The sequence below is a fragment of the Thermobia domestica genome, chromosome 16 (assembly GCF_964235325.1).
Source record: "Thermobia domestica chromosome 16, izTheDome1.hap1.1, whole genome shotgun sequence".
In the NCBI taxonomy this organism is placed as follows: domain Eukaryota; kingdom Metazoa; phylum Arthropoda; class Insecta; order Zygentoma; family Lepismatidae; genus Thermobia; species Thermobia domestica.
In genome coordinates this window covers 187,526,826-187,547,222 of record NC_137469.1, presented here as the reverse complement: position 1 = coordinate 187,547,222, position 20,397 = coordinate 187,526,826, and the positions used below count along the sequence as shown (strand labels likewise).

Below are 20,397 nucleotides of genomic sequence, written 5' to 3'. Positions count from 1 at the left end.
AAGGAAACTATACATTTATTGTTTTGATCGAGTATTAAAGGTGTTAAAGATGAAATTTTCAGAATATTCAATCTGTCTAATATAACAGATTTCTCTATAATGGTAAACTAATGCATATAGAATCATACCCTGATTAATCCCATCTAAATGTATACTTAGGTGATGACAATCTGATTGGAAATGTACCTTTCAGCTTTAGCAAGGATAATATAATTACGATTAAACCAAAAGAGGACGCTGCTATGGAAAAAGGACAATTACTATTTGTTGTATGTATATAGAAAGGGAACTTAAATGATTTTCTATATAACAAATTGGATATATTGTGTTAAGTGTAAGAAATTAACATATAGAAAGATACCATCAGAATAGAACGAACAAAGAATGGAAGATACATTAAGAAAGGTATTTGTATTGTATGTGGTATTAATAAAACTCAATTCCTTAAAAAGAAAGATTGACTAGAAGAAAGTAAAGGTTTTACAGAAAATATTATAGAAATTCACAAACCTGCAAGAAAAAAACTATCCTAGGCTAAGTGTTGTTATAAAAGGGATTGATGATTTATGGCAAGCTGATCTTGCAAAAAGGGATAGCAGGGTACTAAAAGGTGTTTCCAAATTAAACTAAGGCTATAAGTATTTGCTAACGATTATTGATGTATTCTCGATATATGTGTATGATCTTCCTGTTAAAGATAAGAGTGGTGTAAGAATGTTACTGAAGCCTTTGAATCAGCATTAAAAATTAGAAAACCTAGTATTGTGTGTAAAATTGCGGAATTTGGACGGAAGGTGTGTGCAATTTTGCGTACCGTGTGTGGCAACACTGTAAAAATGTTATTATATGTGACGTTATTGAGAACTGTGTTTAGGAGTTCGACAGTGTCCGTTACGGTGAGAGCCTCGTATATGGTGGTGCTTTGTGTGGAAGAGATTTGGGAGGGATCTACTATACACCTACGCTACACTTACATTTTTTTCACATTTACACGTACGTACAACCCCTTCTTCTTTGTACACTTCGTTCAATTTCCATTTTACACTTTCCCCTAACTATTTCCCCTGTTCAACTTGGCTTCCAGCACTCTTACACTGTCTGCACTTGTTTCGTGATTTTAACCTTTTCCCGAATTTGATCTTTTTTACGATTTTGTCCTTTCTTCCCAATTGTGTCCTGTATTTTATACAATTTTGTTTCTGAATCATAAAGCCTCCGCGTCATTTTTGACAGTTTTTCAAATTTAGCACATACGACAAGCGAGCGGGTGCATCGACCTATGTGACCGGTAATGGTCTACGACAAGACAAGGCAAGACGTAATTGTAGTGACAGTAACGATTAACACGCCAAAGATTAATATTTAATTTCAAAAACCTTCCTTCGGATACATAATACAATTTTATATTTATAGCCTATAGGCTGTATGTTTTTCTTTTTGGAGGAGAAGAGGAAAAGAATTTGTGCCATCGTTAATTTGAATCGTGAGTTTATATGAATTATATATTCAGAAAGTCCTAAGGAGATGTCTATGTATATATAAATGAGGTTAATGTTTCAGATTTTTTTTTCACCTTCCGGTCGTTCTCATTGTTCTCCAGAATATTTTCCCTGCGTCACACGACAATATCCTGCCTATCTATACAATATCCTTGGCATAGATCAAGTTCGCGGTGTCCACCAGAAGGAATTTATATATGTAAATTTTATTGGTCCCGTCAAAGAAAAAAAGACAGCAATGAATGCAAAACAGACAAGGGAACCTAACTTAAACTCACAACAGATTTACACGAAGGCTATGTTACTGAGTCAGGCAGGACAAATATCCTGGGACAGAGTTGCAGATCGAGTATTCTTCCGTAGAAGTAGCGACACCAGTGACTCTAGTGCTCAGCTTTCTTCCTAGCCTAATGTTAGTTGATGGAGACCATCCTTTCAGACTCGAAAAAGAAGAGTGCAATTTCATTAATTTCTGTCCGCCTTCATCTAAGCGGAATACTTTTCCTATATTAACACAATTAGGTCAGAAGAACTAGGGTGAATGTTTAAATCACAGACAAAGAATATATCCTTTGTCTGTGGTTTAAGTGGAGCTGTCGAGATGTACCCCTACGTAAATAATACAAGTTTACAGAAACAATGAATTGTATTAAGGGTATTGCAGTTCATTTATGTGTGTGATTCATGATTGGAATGGCAATACATGTAGAAATGAGTTTTTTAGAAAATGCTAGAATTAGAAGCAATTTTCTTTACAAAATACATCTGCTGTGGTGCAAGTTTGTGCATAAAAATGTTATCCTAAAGTCAGTCTAGTAATTGTATAGCTTAGAAATTTTCCTGCATCGGCCTCTTTCAGTACAATCATTCGCTTGCAGTTAATTTCCTTAAATTCAAGAACTGTTTTTTGCTTGTAGTTTTGTTGTACATTATGCAAAAACTGACACAAACTATTGAAACACGTGAAATGCCTCTGCATTAAGAAAAATGCAATATATATATATATATATATATATATATTTTTTTTAGAAATTGTGCATTAAAGTTTACATAGTAACGAGCAATACGTAGGTGTTTTTCTTGATCTTTTCAAAACTCTAAACTTATGGAATATGAAGCATTACTTCCAAATGGTTTAAGGCAGTGAATCCCGTAGGGGTTCCCTAGACCAACTCTACGTGTGGGTTACCCCAAACTTTCCCTTGACTATGCATTGCACAAACATTCCAATGTGATCCCTCAGGTACGGTTATCGGTAAGACATTACTTTGTGCCGAACAGTGTTTGGTACCAGTACCTCATAGTATAAGTAATAGTGGGAGTAGGGGTAGCAGCAGGAACGGGTTAGAAGCCCCGCAGGAGTTAGTTGGGTTCTGTTCTCGACATAAAATAGGCAAATTGAAGACTGTTTTGCGCAAAGTAAACTCTTGACCGGTTAACACTGAAAGCTTGTTATGTAGCTACACGTCGGGCGACCCTAATATTTTGACAACAATGAAAAGAAAAAAATGTATGATCCTGAGCTCAGTTGTCCTCTGATAATGTGTAAACATCACACGCAGCAATCACAATGATAAAATGCATGCCACATACAACAAAGGAAAGAAATTTTCATGAAATTATTAAGAAAAAAATGTACCAAGAAATAAGAAAAGTAATACATTCTATTTTTTAGTTTTTTTTTTTTTTTTTTTTTGAAATAAGATCTTAATAAAAAAAAAGTAGTGAAGTTACAAGAGGAGCACGTATATAGATTTACAATAAGAGCACCCATAGAATCAAATCATATATGCAGTAATGTTTTGTTACGAATCGTCTGCTAATCATTCCGAGGGTCATATTTTATAAAATAAATTTCAATTTAAGTTACAGGTTAACTTTAGGAGAGTACAAGTTCAATAGCTATGGCATTAGATCTGTATCACTGAACCGCACGAAAGTTTAAAAAAAAAAAAAAAAAAAAGGATATTTTATAGTTTCTCACCCAAGATTAGTGATGGGTAAATTCCCGGGAAGATTCCCAAAATGGGAATTTATGTTCAATCAGAAAGAAAATTGCATTCTATTACTATATTATGATTTCGAAGTTGAATTAATTTTTATATCACAGCATATTATAACTGTACACAGAGGATTCTTCAAAATGTATAATCTGAACGGTACTCTGTTACTTTATTAGCACTTTAATATATTTAGAAAGTATGCATGAATGTATATTTATTTGCAATATGTTCTATCAATTAAATATGTGTGAAAAAATTATATAGTAAATTATATAGTAACAGTTAAAATTTATATGTAAGTGGATTTGCTCAACTTGACTATATTACTGATATTGTAAACACATTAAATTTATGAATGTTTAAACTAATTAGATTGGGTAAATGCTAGATGATACATGTCTCACCAATTTATCAACATTTGCGCATACATATTTATGTTCACAAAATTTGCATCATACTTACTAATTTTTATATTTTGGCACGAACATTGCCATACACGACCTTTCATTCTACCTATTTCTGGAAATTCCATACGTTAGTTCACATGTAAAAGAAGTCCGGTAATTCTTCAGAAATTCGAGTTAGAGAGAGGAGACAGGCCGACGTCTATTACTAGTGGTGGTTCAGGGTTTATTAATAGTACTTCATCTTTATTTCTACATAAATCTAAATTACTTTACAAAATTGTTTTTTTATCATTTGTAAATTGGTACCTTGCTAATTTTGGCTGTTTTTTGCATTGTTGGCCAGCTTTTGCACCTACGTTTTTGCGATATTCTATTCCGATGCGTTTGTTTTATGGTTTCATGCGCTAAATTACGTTACAAACATTATATTCAGACCACGTTGCAGAGCGAGCGTTAGCGAGTGAAGGCGGGTTAGAGCCCCGCATGGCACTTTGTTTTCTATCTTCGTTGCAACAATTCACATTCTTTTCTCACATAAATCTTTTCCACTTACATTCCCGTTTTGTATAAATCCGGTACTACCCTAAAAAGATGTGCTCGATACTTTTTTGACAACTTAGACATCACTATCAACTCATTTCTTCCATAAATCATCCAACTTTATGCTAGCTTTGGCCCACAATTCTAAACATTTACCATATGTTTCAGGGAAAATGGAAATGGAACTTAAAAAATCATATTATTGGTTATAAAGTGCTGTCAAAGAATTTTAAATTTTTTAACCTCCAAATTCTTTAAACCCTAGAAGTAAATCATAATATATTAAAATAAGGTAATTAGTCATATGGTTCTTATAATTTGTTAGATAAAGTAAAGAAATAGAAATAAATTCCTTCCTGGGAATTAATAGTCCAGGGAAAAAACTCGGGAATATTCCCGTTTTTTAAATTCCTTCCCACCGGGAATATTCCCACTGCCCATTACTACCCAAGATACTAGGTTGTGACCTTGGCTCACTTGATAGTGATGATTGAAGTAAAGTAAGGACGTATGAGATAAAAGCTCGCCTAGTACATAAAGCACATGTTTCTCTTCTTTTCTGTAATTTCGTTTCCATATTTACGACAAACCGTTCGCGTGTTTAGTAGAGCATGGATTTCACACAATTTCAATAACAGACATTCCTTATTTTTGTACAACTCGAGAATACTTATTCATTATATGTGACAATCTTGTCATTTAGGCAACATTTCCACAGAAGTCCCTTCCGCCTCTACGTATAATGCCGCATGCAACATCAAAAACATCTAAAAGCAACAAGTATTTCCTTAAATTCAACTGTTCCGTTTGTCTGACTTCCATTTACTCTTCTTCAGAAATCAAACTACATTCTGCAATGCATCTTTTAAACCATGTAAAATTGATCCGGCGATACAGCTGTTAAACCATACCTATAAACACAGAAGTTTCTGTAAAAATTTTGATTCAAATACCTTAAAACTGTTATATGACTTATACTAGGCCTTATCAACCAGCACATGTGTGTCCATAGAGAAGAGGCGCGTTAGCGGTGGTGAGTATGCAGCTCCATGAAGACGTTGTCGGTAAAGGCTTATTAATTTGTTTCCCTCTCCTTTAGCCTTGCCGGCAAGGCGTGGGACGAAAACTCAAAGATATATAAGATATTACTAATTTGTTAAAGGTGGACACTACAATCTAGTTTTAACTACAATTGGAACCAATGAACCGTTTCTATCTTTACAGGTGAACAACATAATTTCTCTTAATATTGCTGTTCCTTCCTAAATTGGCACGTTTTAGGTTAAAGCCTGAAGGTAGGAACAGAACATCCGAAAACAATGGAAAGCACCTAAATTCTTGACAGTTCACAATTGCTTCTTCTGTGAATGTTACGCTGTACATAGTGTTCGTGTTTGCTGTGTGAATTCTTCAGTATTACCTTTCTGCTGTCACCTCAGTGGATGAACTATTCTGCAATGTTTTTTAAAAGAAAAACAACCCTTTCTTACAAGGGAGGCTAGTATATTTATTATAAAAAATGAACTAGAAAAGTAACTAGAGGTTTCGTAAGTATAACACTTCCTTCCTCAGACTACACACTACAACTGAAATCAGAAATAAAATTATATACAAAAAAAAGGAGATATTTAGATTCTTCCACCAATCAGGAATCACTCCTCATTAAAAGTTTACTTAAAAAAAACACTACCTCCTCTCCGGGTGCAAGCGTAACTGCCTTTCATCTGGCAAAATTGATGAGTAACAACATAGCAAAGAACTATGAACTGATAATAGCCGGCAACAACTTTCTATGATTCCAAAAGTTATAAACCTTGGGACCATTTTAAAAACATTAACAAAATGCAGAAGACCATAAGTAAATAATGAAAAGATAAAAAATAAGTAACTAACTAACTAACTAAATAAAAATAAATACATAGATCAATTAAACCTTATAGTGTCTTTATATTGTACCCCTCTTCTTTCTGTGTTCTACCTTTTTCAAAGTGTCCTCCCACACTTCATTAATACTATAACCAGTGTTCCAGTTCACAGCTTTTCGTTTCTTTCCACTTCCTAACCAGTTGTCCCCACTCATACTCCACTACCGTTGCTCCTTCCCAGTTCACTTCATGGCCGGATCACTGAAGTGCTTGAAAATAGCATTAGTGTCTCTTCAATCTGACATCATTTTTATGTTGATTTAAATGTTCTTGCGTCCTCTTCTTGGTTTTCCCTGCATACACCAGATTGCACACCCCACACGGCACTTCATATATGACCCCGCTTTTACACGAATCCGCTGACACTCTGATCTTTTTTCTAATGATATCCAGTATCTCCATTCAGCCCTTCCTGTAAGTCTTAATATCTTCCCTTCTAAGAATTCTTCTGATCTCTGTGATCACCCCTGCACTTTCAGTGGCGTGCCATCGTTTTTTCTTGTCCTCTTCTCTCGCTTTTCTTCTCTTCCTACTCTTTTTCCTGTCCTCGTCACCGTAACCGTTCCCTTTCAGCTGTTCCCGTAGCGTTTCATTATCCTTCTTCTTTTGATCTTCCTCCATATTTATCATCCTAATCCTCTCATCCATATTCCTAATGAAATTCAGCTTTGTTCCCTCATCACTTCTCTTATTGCAGTATACGCCTGCTGCACAGTGTTTTTGGAACCACTACGTTACAAAATTGCCTTCCCTTGTTCTGGTTACTTTCATATCTAAGAAAATTATAACACCATTTTCTTCTATTCCCTCTCCAAAATAATACCCTTTTTTTTCATCAATCAATTCTCTAATAAACCTCTCGAATTGCCTTCTAGTGCCTTTCCACACTGCAAAACAATCATCCATGTACCTACAAAACACTAGTAATTTATCAGCACCCTTTTCCGTCACGGTTTTCTCCCATTCATTCATTAGTAGATCCGCTATTTCTTGGCTTATACATGAACCAATGCTTAACCCATCTTTCATTTTCACTATCCTGTCGCTTATCTTGCAGAAGCTATTGTCCCATAAAAAAAAAACAAAAAAAAAACCTTAAAGCTTTCTTCATTCTTTCCTTATCCCAGTTTTGAATTTTCCTGTCGTTCGTCACACTGTTCACTAATCTGAGAATTTCTTCTCTCTTAAGGTTGCGGAACATACTTTTTACGTGCACACTAAACATGACAATCCTTTCTTTTTTAGTCCCTATACCCTCGATCAATCTTTTCACTCCTGCTGAATAGCAGGAGGGTAGTTAATTTTGATACCATGATAGCACAGTACGCTAATTTTTTTAAAGGAGAATTGTGTGTTCAACACAATCAAAGGCTTTGTTTCTATCACAAATGTTGCCTCAACAAAATTCTTGATTTCAAAGCCTCCAATAATATTTTTACTAACGAATCGATCGCTCGAACAGTAGATCTACACTTTACAAAACCAAACTGTGAATCAAAAATTACGTTATGCTTATCAAGATAATAACGCAGCTGTATATATATATCAGTTTAAAGAAATTTTCAGAGGAGTGCTACCTGAGAAATAAGTCGTTTTTCAGGCCCATTTTTATAGGCAGACAGCACTCGTGATAATTTTAAAACTACGGGGAGGATTCCCTTCTTAGACATAGGTTAATGCAATGGGTAAGCGGCAGAACAATACAGTCAATAAGTTTTTAATTACATTAGTCGATAGACCTTAAACATCAATACTATTTGAAGACTTAAAGCTATTTACAATGTTGAGAACTACTTGGGGAGATATATTTCTGAACACAAAATTGTCCCTCACAAGATTTACAGATTGCCCCAATAGATTGACTGCCGTTACATGAGGTTTGACAATATTATCGTGCACCTCGTCTCCAGAGTTCACGAAATTATTACTAAAATCTTATGGATGGGGGTAAAAGTAGTCCCGATAACTTATGTATAGTTCTAATTGAATTTTGAGCTTGTTCACACTTATTAACAGACGATTAAATTTTTGCCGAAGTATACTGCTTTGTCGCTTCACTAACAGCTTGCTTGTATGTTTTCCTAGCTTTCAGATAGGCTGACGTAGTCACTTCATTTTTGTCCGTGTTATATATGTTTCAATGTAACATTACCTCACTCGTCATTGAGTATAGGTGAGTGGTATAACAGCGGGAATTATTTTCTTTATGTGGCTTTCTAAGTAGGCTAAAATTGACTACAAATTCGCTGTGGAATTAACATGTCAAAGTTATAAAAAGATAGGTTGAAGAAGCGTTCAAAAAGTTCTTTAGAGGTAATGTAATTCGAAAGCAGTTAAAACCAATTCGTGATGCAGAGTGAATTCTTAAACTCAGATATTTTACCATTAGTGATTGGCCTAGAGATTGATGTTTTACATTTTGGACAAGGCATCAACCACCTTTCTTAATAGTGCGTTATCCAATTTTATCTATAAACAGTCTTGATCAGAAAATGAAAATGTGGATACATCACAGGAAGTTTGACATAAATTGAAAGTTATAAATATATTATCAAGACAAGCTAGACCCCTTCTTGGTTTCATATTTGTAATAGTATAATTAAATTACCTTATGATAATTTACCTTATTATCTTTTAATTCGTCTATACTTTTTTTTTTTGTTGTTTCGTCAAAATCAGAATTAGGATCACCACCTTTAACCAATTGCGGAAACTAAGGCTACCCAAAAAGTTTAGCACTTAATCGAGTCGAACTAGAAAGAATATTGAATTACCATTTGGGGATCTGTATTGTGATACGAAAACCAACTTAAAACAATTAATACCTATACCTGTGGCCTCAAAATCGATTTCTGTACATGGAAAATCAAAGTTTAATTTCTTACCCTTAAGTGAGAGTTTATCTCTAACAGAAATTCAAGGTTTATGTATATATTTGTAAGTACATAATTATTTTTTTTTATTTTTACATTTTATAATCAATGTGGCTACCTGAATGAATAAATACTTCAAGTGTGAAGAACATCTCTGCTTTATAACAACTTTCCATGTGACCTAGTACCAAAATAATTTTAATAAAAAGTGAATTGATCTAATGTCTCTCTACAAAAGCCTGATATTAAACCAGAGATTTTTATAGTTTGACGAAGCTCATAGAGAAGTTTTAGTGAGCGGTATAGTAGTAGAAAATGCATTGAAAAAAGATTAAGGGAAGACCTCAACCAGTTTGATATTAGCAATCTCAAGTGCTAGGACACAATAGTAGCATTTCCTCACTATCAAAAGTAGTGAGCCTTTTGCATAACAGATGGCGTGAATATTCCAAATCTCAGATTTTATAAGTCTCAGTAGGTAAAGCTTACAATCGTTCGTTAGCCGACAGCTGAAGGTAGTAGATGTAAGACATATTGAAATTCTGGCACTCAGACATACGATTATGCCGTGAAAATGACTGAGCTAGCCGCAAATCTGCACTACATCTTTAGATTTTATTGCTATTAAGATGTAAATACTGCGCAAGGCCTGGGAAGAAATTGTTGTTGTTTATTAACAAGATATGCTATAAAAAAATAACAGCCATAACACAGTTCAGTCGATTTTCGTTCTAGAAATTTTGATGTCCCCAATGCTACTAGCGGTGAACGACCTATCAGAGAAAGGGAATGATATTCTCTGAATGTCTCGGGACAAGATCGGCATGTAACCAGTAATGGCATCGCCAATGACCTAACATCCATTCACAAACAGTATTAAACCATTTAGAAAAATCTGGGTAGAAAAGGAGCTCGATACTTCAGTGGCATATGATCTGACTCAAAGAGATACTCACGATTAATTCTCCGTCTGAGAATCTTACTGAAGTTTAACAAATTGTAGCCATTTCTGAAGCGGTTGATCTTGAGCGATGAAAAGTACATAAAATACACCAATGCACGGGAATGATTGAAGCAGAATCGAGCAGAAGTTCTATAATCTACACTTCGCAAAGCCTACACTGCGCCCCATTAGATGAAATTGTGCCTTTGGTGGAATTGAAGGAGCGTCTTGCTCCACAAACTGCTGTTGCCAGGCTTACATTATAAACAGAAAAACTGTGATATATAACGCTAACAGCATCAGACCAGATACATACTTGACGACCTGTCAGAAACTGAGAGAATTCGGTTCAGGAGATATGACCCTAATAGCAGAGACAAGTTGGAATATGCTTGCTGTAAACTTGCATTCGAAGTCGGCAAGCTTCCATCTGGCTTGACTGGAATGCGTGCAAGCATGCTGTAAACTGGATTACTGTAATGAAGTTACGTGAGGGCAACCTTGTATTCAGAACTATTTAACCTTGACTCAAGCATTTTATGCTATTTTGAAGACAATAGTCTATGAACGACCATTGATGTTATGACGCTCTGTGAATTTTTTCCTAAGTATTGATCGCAAGTACAGCAAAAGACAGATCGTCTGAAGTCACGCTTTAAGAGAGCAAGCGTAGAAAGCCAAAAGGCAAACACGTGTTAACTGGCCGAAAACTTTCTTGCTACATGCGGATTTATCTACCGCATATCACGGACATGTCACTTTCAGACTATTGTTAGTTTCGGTATCTGACGAACCCCTTGGACGGTGTTAAGTTAGATTATAAAAGAAGCCTGTTGAAACTATGAGTCACAATTTTTACCAGGAATTACAGAAGCTCTGTAGCAACAAGATCACGGTGTAACGGGAGAAATGACAAAAAGGCGTCGACTAAACTGGTGCAAATGTGGTTTCATGTTTTCTAATCACAATTGATGTACTCTCAAATCTAACCTACAAAGCCTCGATATTTTTAGAGAACCTGATGGTTGCAAACAACTTCCTTTGTCTGTGTGCTTACTAACATTTTTAATTTCGATGTCTACAGCTACTGCCTACACATTTTGCTCAGTAATGCATACCAATTGAATTACGTTAGTTGCCCTTAGGTTTGGGCAGTTTTCCTTAGCTTTTAAAGTAGCTCCTTACGTGTGTAGAAATATATGCCTGAATACGTATTAAATTTAATAAAAGGGCATTACTTCAAACATTCTGAATACCTTGTTCTCACATACGATTTACAAGTGACAAACTTCTTTGCCAGTTTCAAAAACGAACAAGCAGCCAAATGTCAGTTGTTTTTTTATTAGAAAAACGGTCCGAACATCGGCAGTGTACATTATCAACAGTTTGCATTTTAATGCCTTATTATATTAGTACACATTTTTACTTTACTACCTCTGCCTGAATGATGAGATATTACCTAATCTACTGGATAGATGATGATAAGAATGTAGTCACTGTTTCTTTGGGCCTCAGGAGTACAGAGTGGCACTGTTTGCTGACACTTAAAATTACACTTGAAAGCCACATCGGTTAAAATTACAGTTTCATCCTTTGAGCTCAACTTAACAAACTTGCCTAATGTTCTGATTATGTATACTATACAATGGTTAGTAAATTGGGTAAATTTTATTCTCTTAATCTAAACCGATAAGAATTTTATTTTTACTGTTGTACCTTCTCTCAAGTGCTGCCACTGTTTGTAAGTCGTTTACTACTTATTTCCTAATATTTTCTACTCTTTTATTTTCTTCGCGACTACCCACTAAGTGCACACGGATTTATTGTATACTTGCAAACTTGTTATATAAAAAAAGAAAAGTGCAAAAGCACACACCAACGTGTGCTAGGTGCCCAGTAGAAGCTAATATTTCTTCTACTAGCGCTGCAACCTTAGGGAACGCAAACGTCAGTGAAGATGGATATGCGCATAAAGGTAAACAAATGTGAAAACCAGGGATTAACTTTTGTTAAGTGATCAATATAGCTAGTTTTATATTATAATTCCATAGTACTGAACGACATATTTAATTCTACTTTTGTCTCTGCAGATAACTGACATGTTCCCTCTTTACGCTTAACGTCACTCTTCCTTTGTGAATTAACACATTTTACTCTTCTTTTTCAAAATTGGCTCCATATTCTTATTCTCCACTCCCATTTCTACCTAAATTTATTCAGTTTGGTTACAGATTTTAAAAGTGATATTTTCCTTTTATTTCTGATATTTTCCATTGACATCCATTTTCCTTTTAATTTATATATTTTATATTCGACATGTTATTGTAATCACTTCGCAAATATATCTTTCCTTTAAAGTTTACAAATACTTAACTGCTAACCAGAAATGATATAGTACAATGTAAAGGTATTGAAAACTTATTTTCATTGATAAACAGTAATATTGGTCTAACAATGATCGTAAGTTTCTGCATGATTGCTGCACAATATTGTGAATATTTTTAGAAAATGATCATAACACTCACCTGGTATTTATCAGTCCTCTGGAATTGGAGTATATAGCAGTTGCATTTCATGTCTTGTACTCAATCGATGTACTAGTGGAAATATAACATTCTCGACGTAACATATCTTTTTGACATTTCGTTCGCTTGTTTAGAGAAGTCAATAAAATCTTCAAAATTATTATAAAATATACCTTTTGTTCTAAGCACATCCATCTTCTATAGGAAAACACACTGCTAGATGCTAGCAAGAAGTACTTTGAAGCTCTCGCTGCCATCCGCTTGACTTACGAAGAAGTTACGGACTCTGCAACGCATATTATGATACATGCCGTACGTGGCCGTAAGTAGCCCGCAGAATAGCTATGCATATGACCCTAAATCGTAGTTCGAAAGCAGGTAGCAAGTAGTAGAAATTACATACAGTAACAGAGGGATATAAACGAAACTACAGACCAAATGTAGGAGAAACAAGGAATATCATGTAGAGTGCCACAAAAATCCGTATTATGGCAGGTATTTTTGATAAATATTAACGACCTACCAAGTAATATTGCTCCAGCAGAGCTATTCCTGTATGTAGATGATGCTAATGCTATAATAAGAGAGAACAAATGAGGATGTTGAAGGTAGTACAAATGAAATCCTTTCTAACATATCTGATTGGATTCAAGAAAATAAGCCTAAAATAAACATTGAGAAGACAAAATAAATTTTCCCCACTTGCGTGCAGAACAATTGTGCACAGCCTGTGAATATTTTGATTGAAAATAACGAAATGGACTATAGCCCGTATGCATTGTTATTTTGCGAACTACCTAAGGGCTACGTATGGGACACTTGATAATTTGTTTTACAGAAGTTTCACGCATTGTTAAACAAGCCCACAACTTCCCCGTAAGTTCACCAGATGACTTTGCATGTTTCAAAGTATCCTTTGCCAGCAGCTCCTGTTGCATAAATGCATATGCTTCGTGCAAACAAAATATTTCAATATGTTATTGAGTTTATTTAATCGACATATTTTGATGGCAGTCAATTTAAAATTATATACCATTCCTTGAAAGAAGATTGTAGTATATTTTGCTTCCACTAGTAGAAATATTGAGTACTAAATTGAAAACTAGACTAATATATCCTATCTAAAAAAATAGATAAGCGAGTGATACTTGGTGTTACAATACTGGTAGTATATCTTAGATTAAATTGTAGATTAGCTTAAGAATTACGAGGGCCAATGGTTATATCAAGGGTCGGCGAAGTGGGGTTCTCCCCAAGAGCCATGGCGGCCGGGCGGAATTTTTCCGCAAATTCCCTTGAGATCATATATGCTATTGTGCTCAATGTGGATCTCCAGTATTTTCGTTACTAATACATTTCATCTCCAGGATATTAAATTTTCAACCACCAGAAAATAACTATCTCTAATCCTCACTGATGGAGAAAATTTATTACACAGTTGTACATATATCATCGTAAAAATGTTATTTTAATATCCACTTTCTAACGTCTTGTGCACTCTTAGTTTCTTACCTGCTCACCAGCTTCGTATACATTTGTGATATGTTTGCAAACTTATATGTTTTAAATACAAACAGTGCGAAAACCGCGCCGGAATCTGCTTAGTGACCAATGAAATCTTAGTTGGTTTTTATTCCGATTCCTGGCAGGGCACAATTCGAGGGATCGCGCGGGGTTATGTCCGCTTAAGCTGCCTGGTTACAGATGTGTGTATAAAGAATGACAAGTGTGGTAAACATTAACCTCCTCCTTTGCACTGCAATTGCTCAAAGTACATTCGTTATTCATGTAAGTAATCTGATTATAAAAGTGGCGTTGAAAGGTGTGATCATACTTATTATAATATTATGCAAAGCTACTTTGCAGTGAACACCTGCTAGACATAATGCGTATTTTTCGTACTAATTCTCTTACACGTATGCACACCATCGTAAATTCGCGTGTTCCCTGCGGACTCACCTCGACTATAACCCTAAGCTTCAAATTGGCATATACCGTAATAGATGCAAAAATAACTAACAGTGAGCAGCTTGCAATGTTTGATGCGTATTTTTGAGAAGTGTGGCTTTCACTATATGTAGCTAATTATGCATGAATCTTATAAAATTGTACGCACTTGGTTGATGACGTTCTAGGAATAAGTAGATTTGAAGGTTCACGCTGTTTGCAGGCATTTACCCAACAGAATATAATTATTTAGAGACATAACTTTTATGCCGTCTTAAGATTAATCTTATTGGGAAATTGTTTAGAAAATACGTTCTCAAAATACTAGAGCTGATTTTGGAAAAAAAAGGGCACAGTACATAAAATTTATTTCTGGTGGGATTTCTATTGAAAAACTACAGCTTCACAGGTTTAGTACTTACATATCTTTCTTATTACTTTGTACGATTTAACCGAATTTACCTGAAAATTAAAAGAAAAAAGAACTGTATTCCTAATCTACACCGTTTATTTCTCCCCCAAGTTTTTATATTTCAAAAACAAATTTCCAAATAATTATTCCGTTTTCTAGATACGGCATACATTTTATCTATGCAGTTGCTACTTTCGATGTTAATGCATTATCATAGTAAAATTTAGCTTTGTAATTTTACTTTCGTGTTTTTCATGAGAAAATTTTAGCCTCTCGCAATATGTGGCTAGACTAACCAGCCCTCAGTGTTAACCGTACCTAAGGGATCACCTGGAAGCTTTATATATTGCACTTTCAAGGAGAAGTTTGATGTATCTCACAAGTACAATTCGTCTAGAGGACTCATACGCGGTCGACTATTCATGGCACTATGTTAATTCAACTGGGATCTTAGTAACGTGGATAGGTAAAATCTCTCCTGGGATGTGCATATAAATAAGGTTAGTAAAACATTAAACCAGATTTATTTCTCAATGAAAGTAGTTAAGACCGTATTAAAACATTCTGCTTTAAAAACAATTTACTTTAGGTTATTCAAATCGAGTTAAACATATAGCATTATATTTCAAGGAAATGCGCACAAAGCCAAAATATTTTTTGCAATATAGAAAAAATAATAAGAATTATGGCAACTACTAAACCAAAAGATCGCTGCAAGCCAATATTTAAATTAAAAAAAAAAAAAACTTCCTATATTTCCACTACCCTGTTTGTATATCTTAAATTTACTGATACTTGTAAAGAGACACTTAGAGGGTGTCCTGACATCGGATTGAAGAACAACCTAATCATGATACAAGAAACAAACAAAAAATTCTGTTTTAGAACAAACAACTATATTATATGTAAAAGGGTGTAAATACGAGGGTACTATGCAAGAGAATAAACTTTCCAAATATATAAATACTCACTACCCTGTTGGTAAATGTATATATAGCATCCATTCTTTTACTCGGTAGAGGGATACATGAATTGCTAACTGCATAAAATTTCACTTATGTATACAAAAATAATATAGTCACTTGTTTTTAGCGTTAGGTATATATGCTAAGATTTCTGCATACACTGCAAATAATAACTACGTACTGAATCTTTATTTTTAACAATGATATCATGCAAAAAATAAGGTATAATGATGGAGAATGTAAAGCATCATTGTTAATCTAGAGTATGTAATTTACATTATTGTTGTTTCTTTTACTTTTGTGTTTATAATTTAATGACTTGTGCCTTTTAGATAAATCGCAACACACATTTAATGTATGAAAAATAACGAACACAAATACATTTGCACATCGCCTAGTAACTAAATTTGGTTTATGTATCCCACGGTATAATCCAAGATTCCTAACTTCGTACAAGTATGAAGTAAAACAATATAAATTTTGATTTGAAACACGTCTTTATAGATTATCACAGTCTACGTAAGTTGGTTACTCTTTATGTAAATGTGATTAGCACCCACAATATACGGTTCGTTTAACTAACTGTAGCAGAGGTGAGTTCAGATGATTTCATTTCGGAGAGTGAAAGTATTACTACGAAAGCACTGGTTAACCTAGTTGAGTCCTATCGGTAAAATACTCCGAGAGAATTTCGTAATTCTCCAAGGCGGAATCCCAGGAGAGGAGATTCAGTGTCGTAGAAGAAAATCCTTTGACAGTTTAGGAGGAGGTTGTTTGGCAACTATGATATAAATACCTATAGTCACGTTTACTCAAGCCAATATTTATAAAAGAAGGGGAAAATTATACACTATTGTTTATTTGTAAAGTAAAAAAAAAATATATATATTTTCTGCTATTAAGTAAAAAAATAACCATTTAAGTCCAGAAAAAGCGGCATAATATGAGAAGGCGTTTAATTTTAAAAATGGTTAAATAGAAAGGCAAATTAGTTCTCTCACCCTTTTATTTTACTTTAATTTACAAAAGAAGTGTAGTTTGTCGTTAACATATATGCCGATAGAACTGTTCAAAGTTAAAATTTTGTGATATTGATTTTGATCTTTTAAATATCGAAAAGCATCATTATACCGCAAAACAAAAATACCATGAGAGCGGATATCTTATTATAAAATATTTCAGTCAAATATACCATATGTTGCTGGTGATACGTTTGATCTTTCGAAAGTTTAAGGTAGATATGCGCTGCTCTATCAAACATTAAGTAGGTATATTCCCCATTACTCCCTTATATAACTCTCTAGCTGCTCTGGTTAGCCTGTGCGCCTTGTGTCTGAAAGATCGGTTCATCTCCAACGTTAGCCAGTAGGTCCTTGTTGCATATAACATTGGAACTAAAATGGACGCTAAACCTCAATACAACAAAACATAAAAGAAAGGCCAGCAAATTGAAATACGCAGCAACGAACAGAAAATAAATTTAACTAGAAATTGGTAGCGCTACGTGTATTTAAGTAAAGACGAAAAGCTGGGAAGAACGAGCAAATCTTTCTTTAAAATATTGCACTCCACCTTGGAAATGTTATTCCTATTTAAGTGGAAAATTGGTATAACATTACTTATTACATTATATTTATGAAATTAAAATTAGTATATAGCAGACGAAATCTTAGTTTTGCCCTTTCTCTCCTTATGCAACACTGATCGTACGTTGTGAACTTGTAACTTTATTTAAGAACAAAAAAGGAAGAATAAAATGTACTTAGGTATATCAAAATGGCAATTTTGTAATATATTGCATGGATGTGTTTACAGTATGAATATTTCGATATTTCGGTATGGTTCTGTATTTTTGGGACTCATTTATATCAGTATTTTAGTATCACAAGTAGCAAAATTTCGATATTTAAAATACTGGTTTCAATATCTTTTACAGTTTACATTCTTTGTCTAATGCCAAACCATTTCAGCCACTAACTCAATTTCACAAGAAATTGCACATAACATTTTCTTCCCCAGGTCAGCTTAAAAATTTAGTTAAAACGAAATATATTTTTCTTATTGTTTTCAGATTTGTTTGTTTTTGCTTGAAAGTGAAATGCTGAAGGTTTAAAATCTGTAATTTGAACAATTTTTCTGTTAGCAAAATGGCTTTACATTATTTCGACCTTGCTTGTAATAAAGTTGAAACCAAGACAGAAAATGTTTCTGTTAAAGTTGAAATGAAAGCAGAAAACGAGCCATCTGAAGAATGTAATTATAAACTGTGTACTAGTAATACTAATGATCTTAAAGATCTCCTAAAAATACGTTCAGATTGTAAGGAAGAAGAGAGTGCGACGGAAGGAGAAAACATCGCATCAGAAACTAATGAGGATGAAACAGTATCAGATTGGAAACTAACTTCGAAAGCAATATGTTTGGTCAAGCGTTACTCAACAGCTGATATAAATGCCAAACGTTTTCATAATAATATCAAGCCAATATCCACCGATCGTACACACAATACGGAAGAGTCTGCCACCATTGGAGTTAAAAAGGATAACGAAAAGGACGTTCAAGGAAACAACCAAGAAGCAGGTAGCAATGCTCAGACCTTGAGGTACGTATATTTTTTTTTCAAAAATACCTTGTATAAATATTTTTTTCAACAGCTGCAATAATAGGGTAAATAGATGTTTATCTTTTACCTTAAACTGAGTTATTGGAACTGCAAATATTTGAACACATAAAAAAAAACAACCTAATGAGTAGCCATGAAGTAAGTATTCTAACGTAGCGGTAAATTAATATCAACCTTCTCCTTGCTCCAACCTTGAGGGTTCGGATTATACTCACAAGCTTTTGATTAATATCAAGAGCGATTCTTCTTATAAGCAGGTGCTTAAACGTTAAACGATCGCTCAGCATTAATTTAAACAAGATATAAACAGCTGTCAAGTCCAAAGACTACTTAATAAAAGTACTCTGAAATACTAAGTGCAATAGGAGGTTGGGCACCATATAATAGCGGGTCTCATCGTATGAGTTTGCACCGCTTTTAGTAGCAGTGATACTTTTACACCGATATTTCTAATGTTACTAGACTGGACTCGTTACTATGTACTTACTGTATATGTTTGTTATTAGATCAATTACTTTTCATCCCGCCTGAAAAATGTTTGAAATTTCTTGAGTCAAATATTTGAGCTGAAGCACGAAACTTCTCACTTCGTAAGTATCACAATTCTTAGTTACTCAGCACTAAGCGGTCAAACGAAAGTAAGGAAATAGTTTTGTCTTGTTAGATAGGAAGTTAGAGGCAAAAATGTGGTGATTTTGATCCCGAATTCTGAAGAAAAAAAAAAAAAAGCCATAAGATATATGATTGAGTTTGTGGAACTGGGTTCGAGAATATTGTTGATATCTACAGTAACAAGTAAGACAAAATGATTGGAAACATCTCCCCGTGTAAGAAACTCACCGCGTTCCCCGTTATTTGACCAACATTTACGTCACACATACAAACCAAACCATAAGGAAAGTGCATTATAGTTCATCAGTAAGTTTGCATACTTCTTCAGTAATAAAGCTAAAGTGTGAATGTATGGCGGAACATGAGCTAATAGATGTCTTGCAAATTTATCTTCGTTGCTGTTTCATTTGTAATTCTCCAACTTGATTCTCCACTTTTACTGATAGTAATTACCAGGATTGGTTGGTTTAAAGCAAGATTTTTTTAAACCTTGGTTTAAACCAGCTTTTTTTTCAAAAAACCAAGTGGTTTAAACCAACAAAGGAAAATTTTCGTAAAAGTTTAAGTGTTTGTAAAGTCTTGATGAATACACATTTGTGGGTTATCACGTTTCATTCCCGTATATTATTCGTATATTCAGACCTAAATTCCCCATTCATTAGTCAAAGAGATTGTAATACAAAAACACTTTTTTTTTATGGGTTTAAGAATGTTCCTTTTGTGATTTTTTGTAGTTTGTTATTTCTGTTATGCAACTGCAATCAAAGGAAATTTCTAAATATTGTTTCGTTTTAATAATATTTGCTATTGATAAAATACATCGAAATGCTTTACTTTTGGGGAAGGTGATCATGCAAACCCCATGAGAGACATTTTTTGAAATAGCAAGTAGTTTTGTTATCTATTTATGTCTAAATGGCTCAGATCCAAAGGGGACTCAAATAATTCGTATCTTTATTCACTTTTCTTACTGATATGGAAATTAAGTCGTATTTCGTTAACTTTGACTAATAAAAGTGGTAGTGTACTAACTCTGACTAAATTAGTCGTTCAGTACTCTGCAGTACTTTGAAATTGTCAATATGTAATTCTGTATAATGGTTTCCCTTGTGTAATTGTTTAT

At 34.2% G+C, this 20,397-nt stretch overlaps 1 protein-coding gene across 1 annotated transcript in view; it reads left to right on the top strand.

The window, feature by feature from the left end:
• Positions 1–1,302: 1,302 nt before the first annotated feature.
• Positions 1,303–20,397, top strand: part of LOC145673569 (uncharacterized) — a 68,820-nt gene continuing 49,725 nt past the window's right edge. The window contains exons 1-2 of the mRNA XM_081743406.1: positions 1,303–1,483; positions 18,111–18,641. Coding sequence (XP_081599532.1) covers positions 18,187–18,641 — 455 coding nt within the window. The 5' untranslated portion in view covers positions 1,303–1,483; positions 18,111–18,186. The remainder of the gene's footprint in view (positions 1,484–18,110; positions 18,642–20,397) is intronic.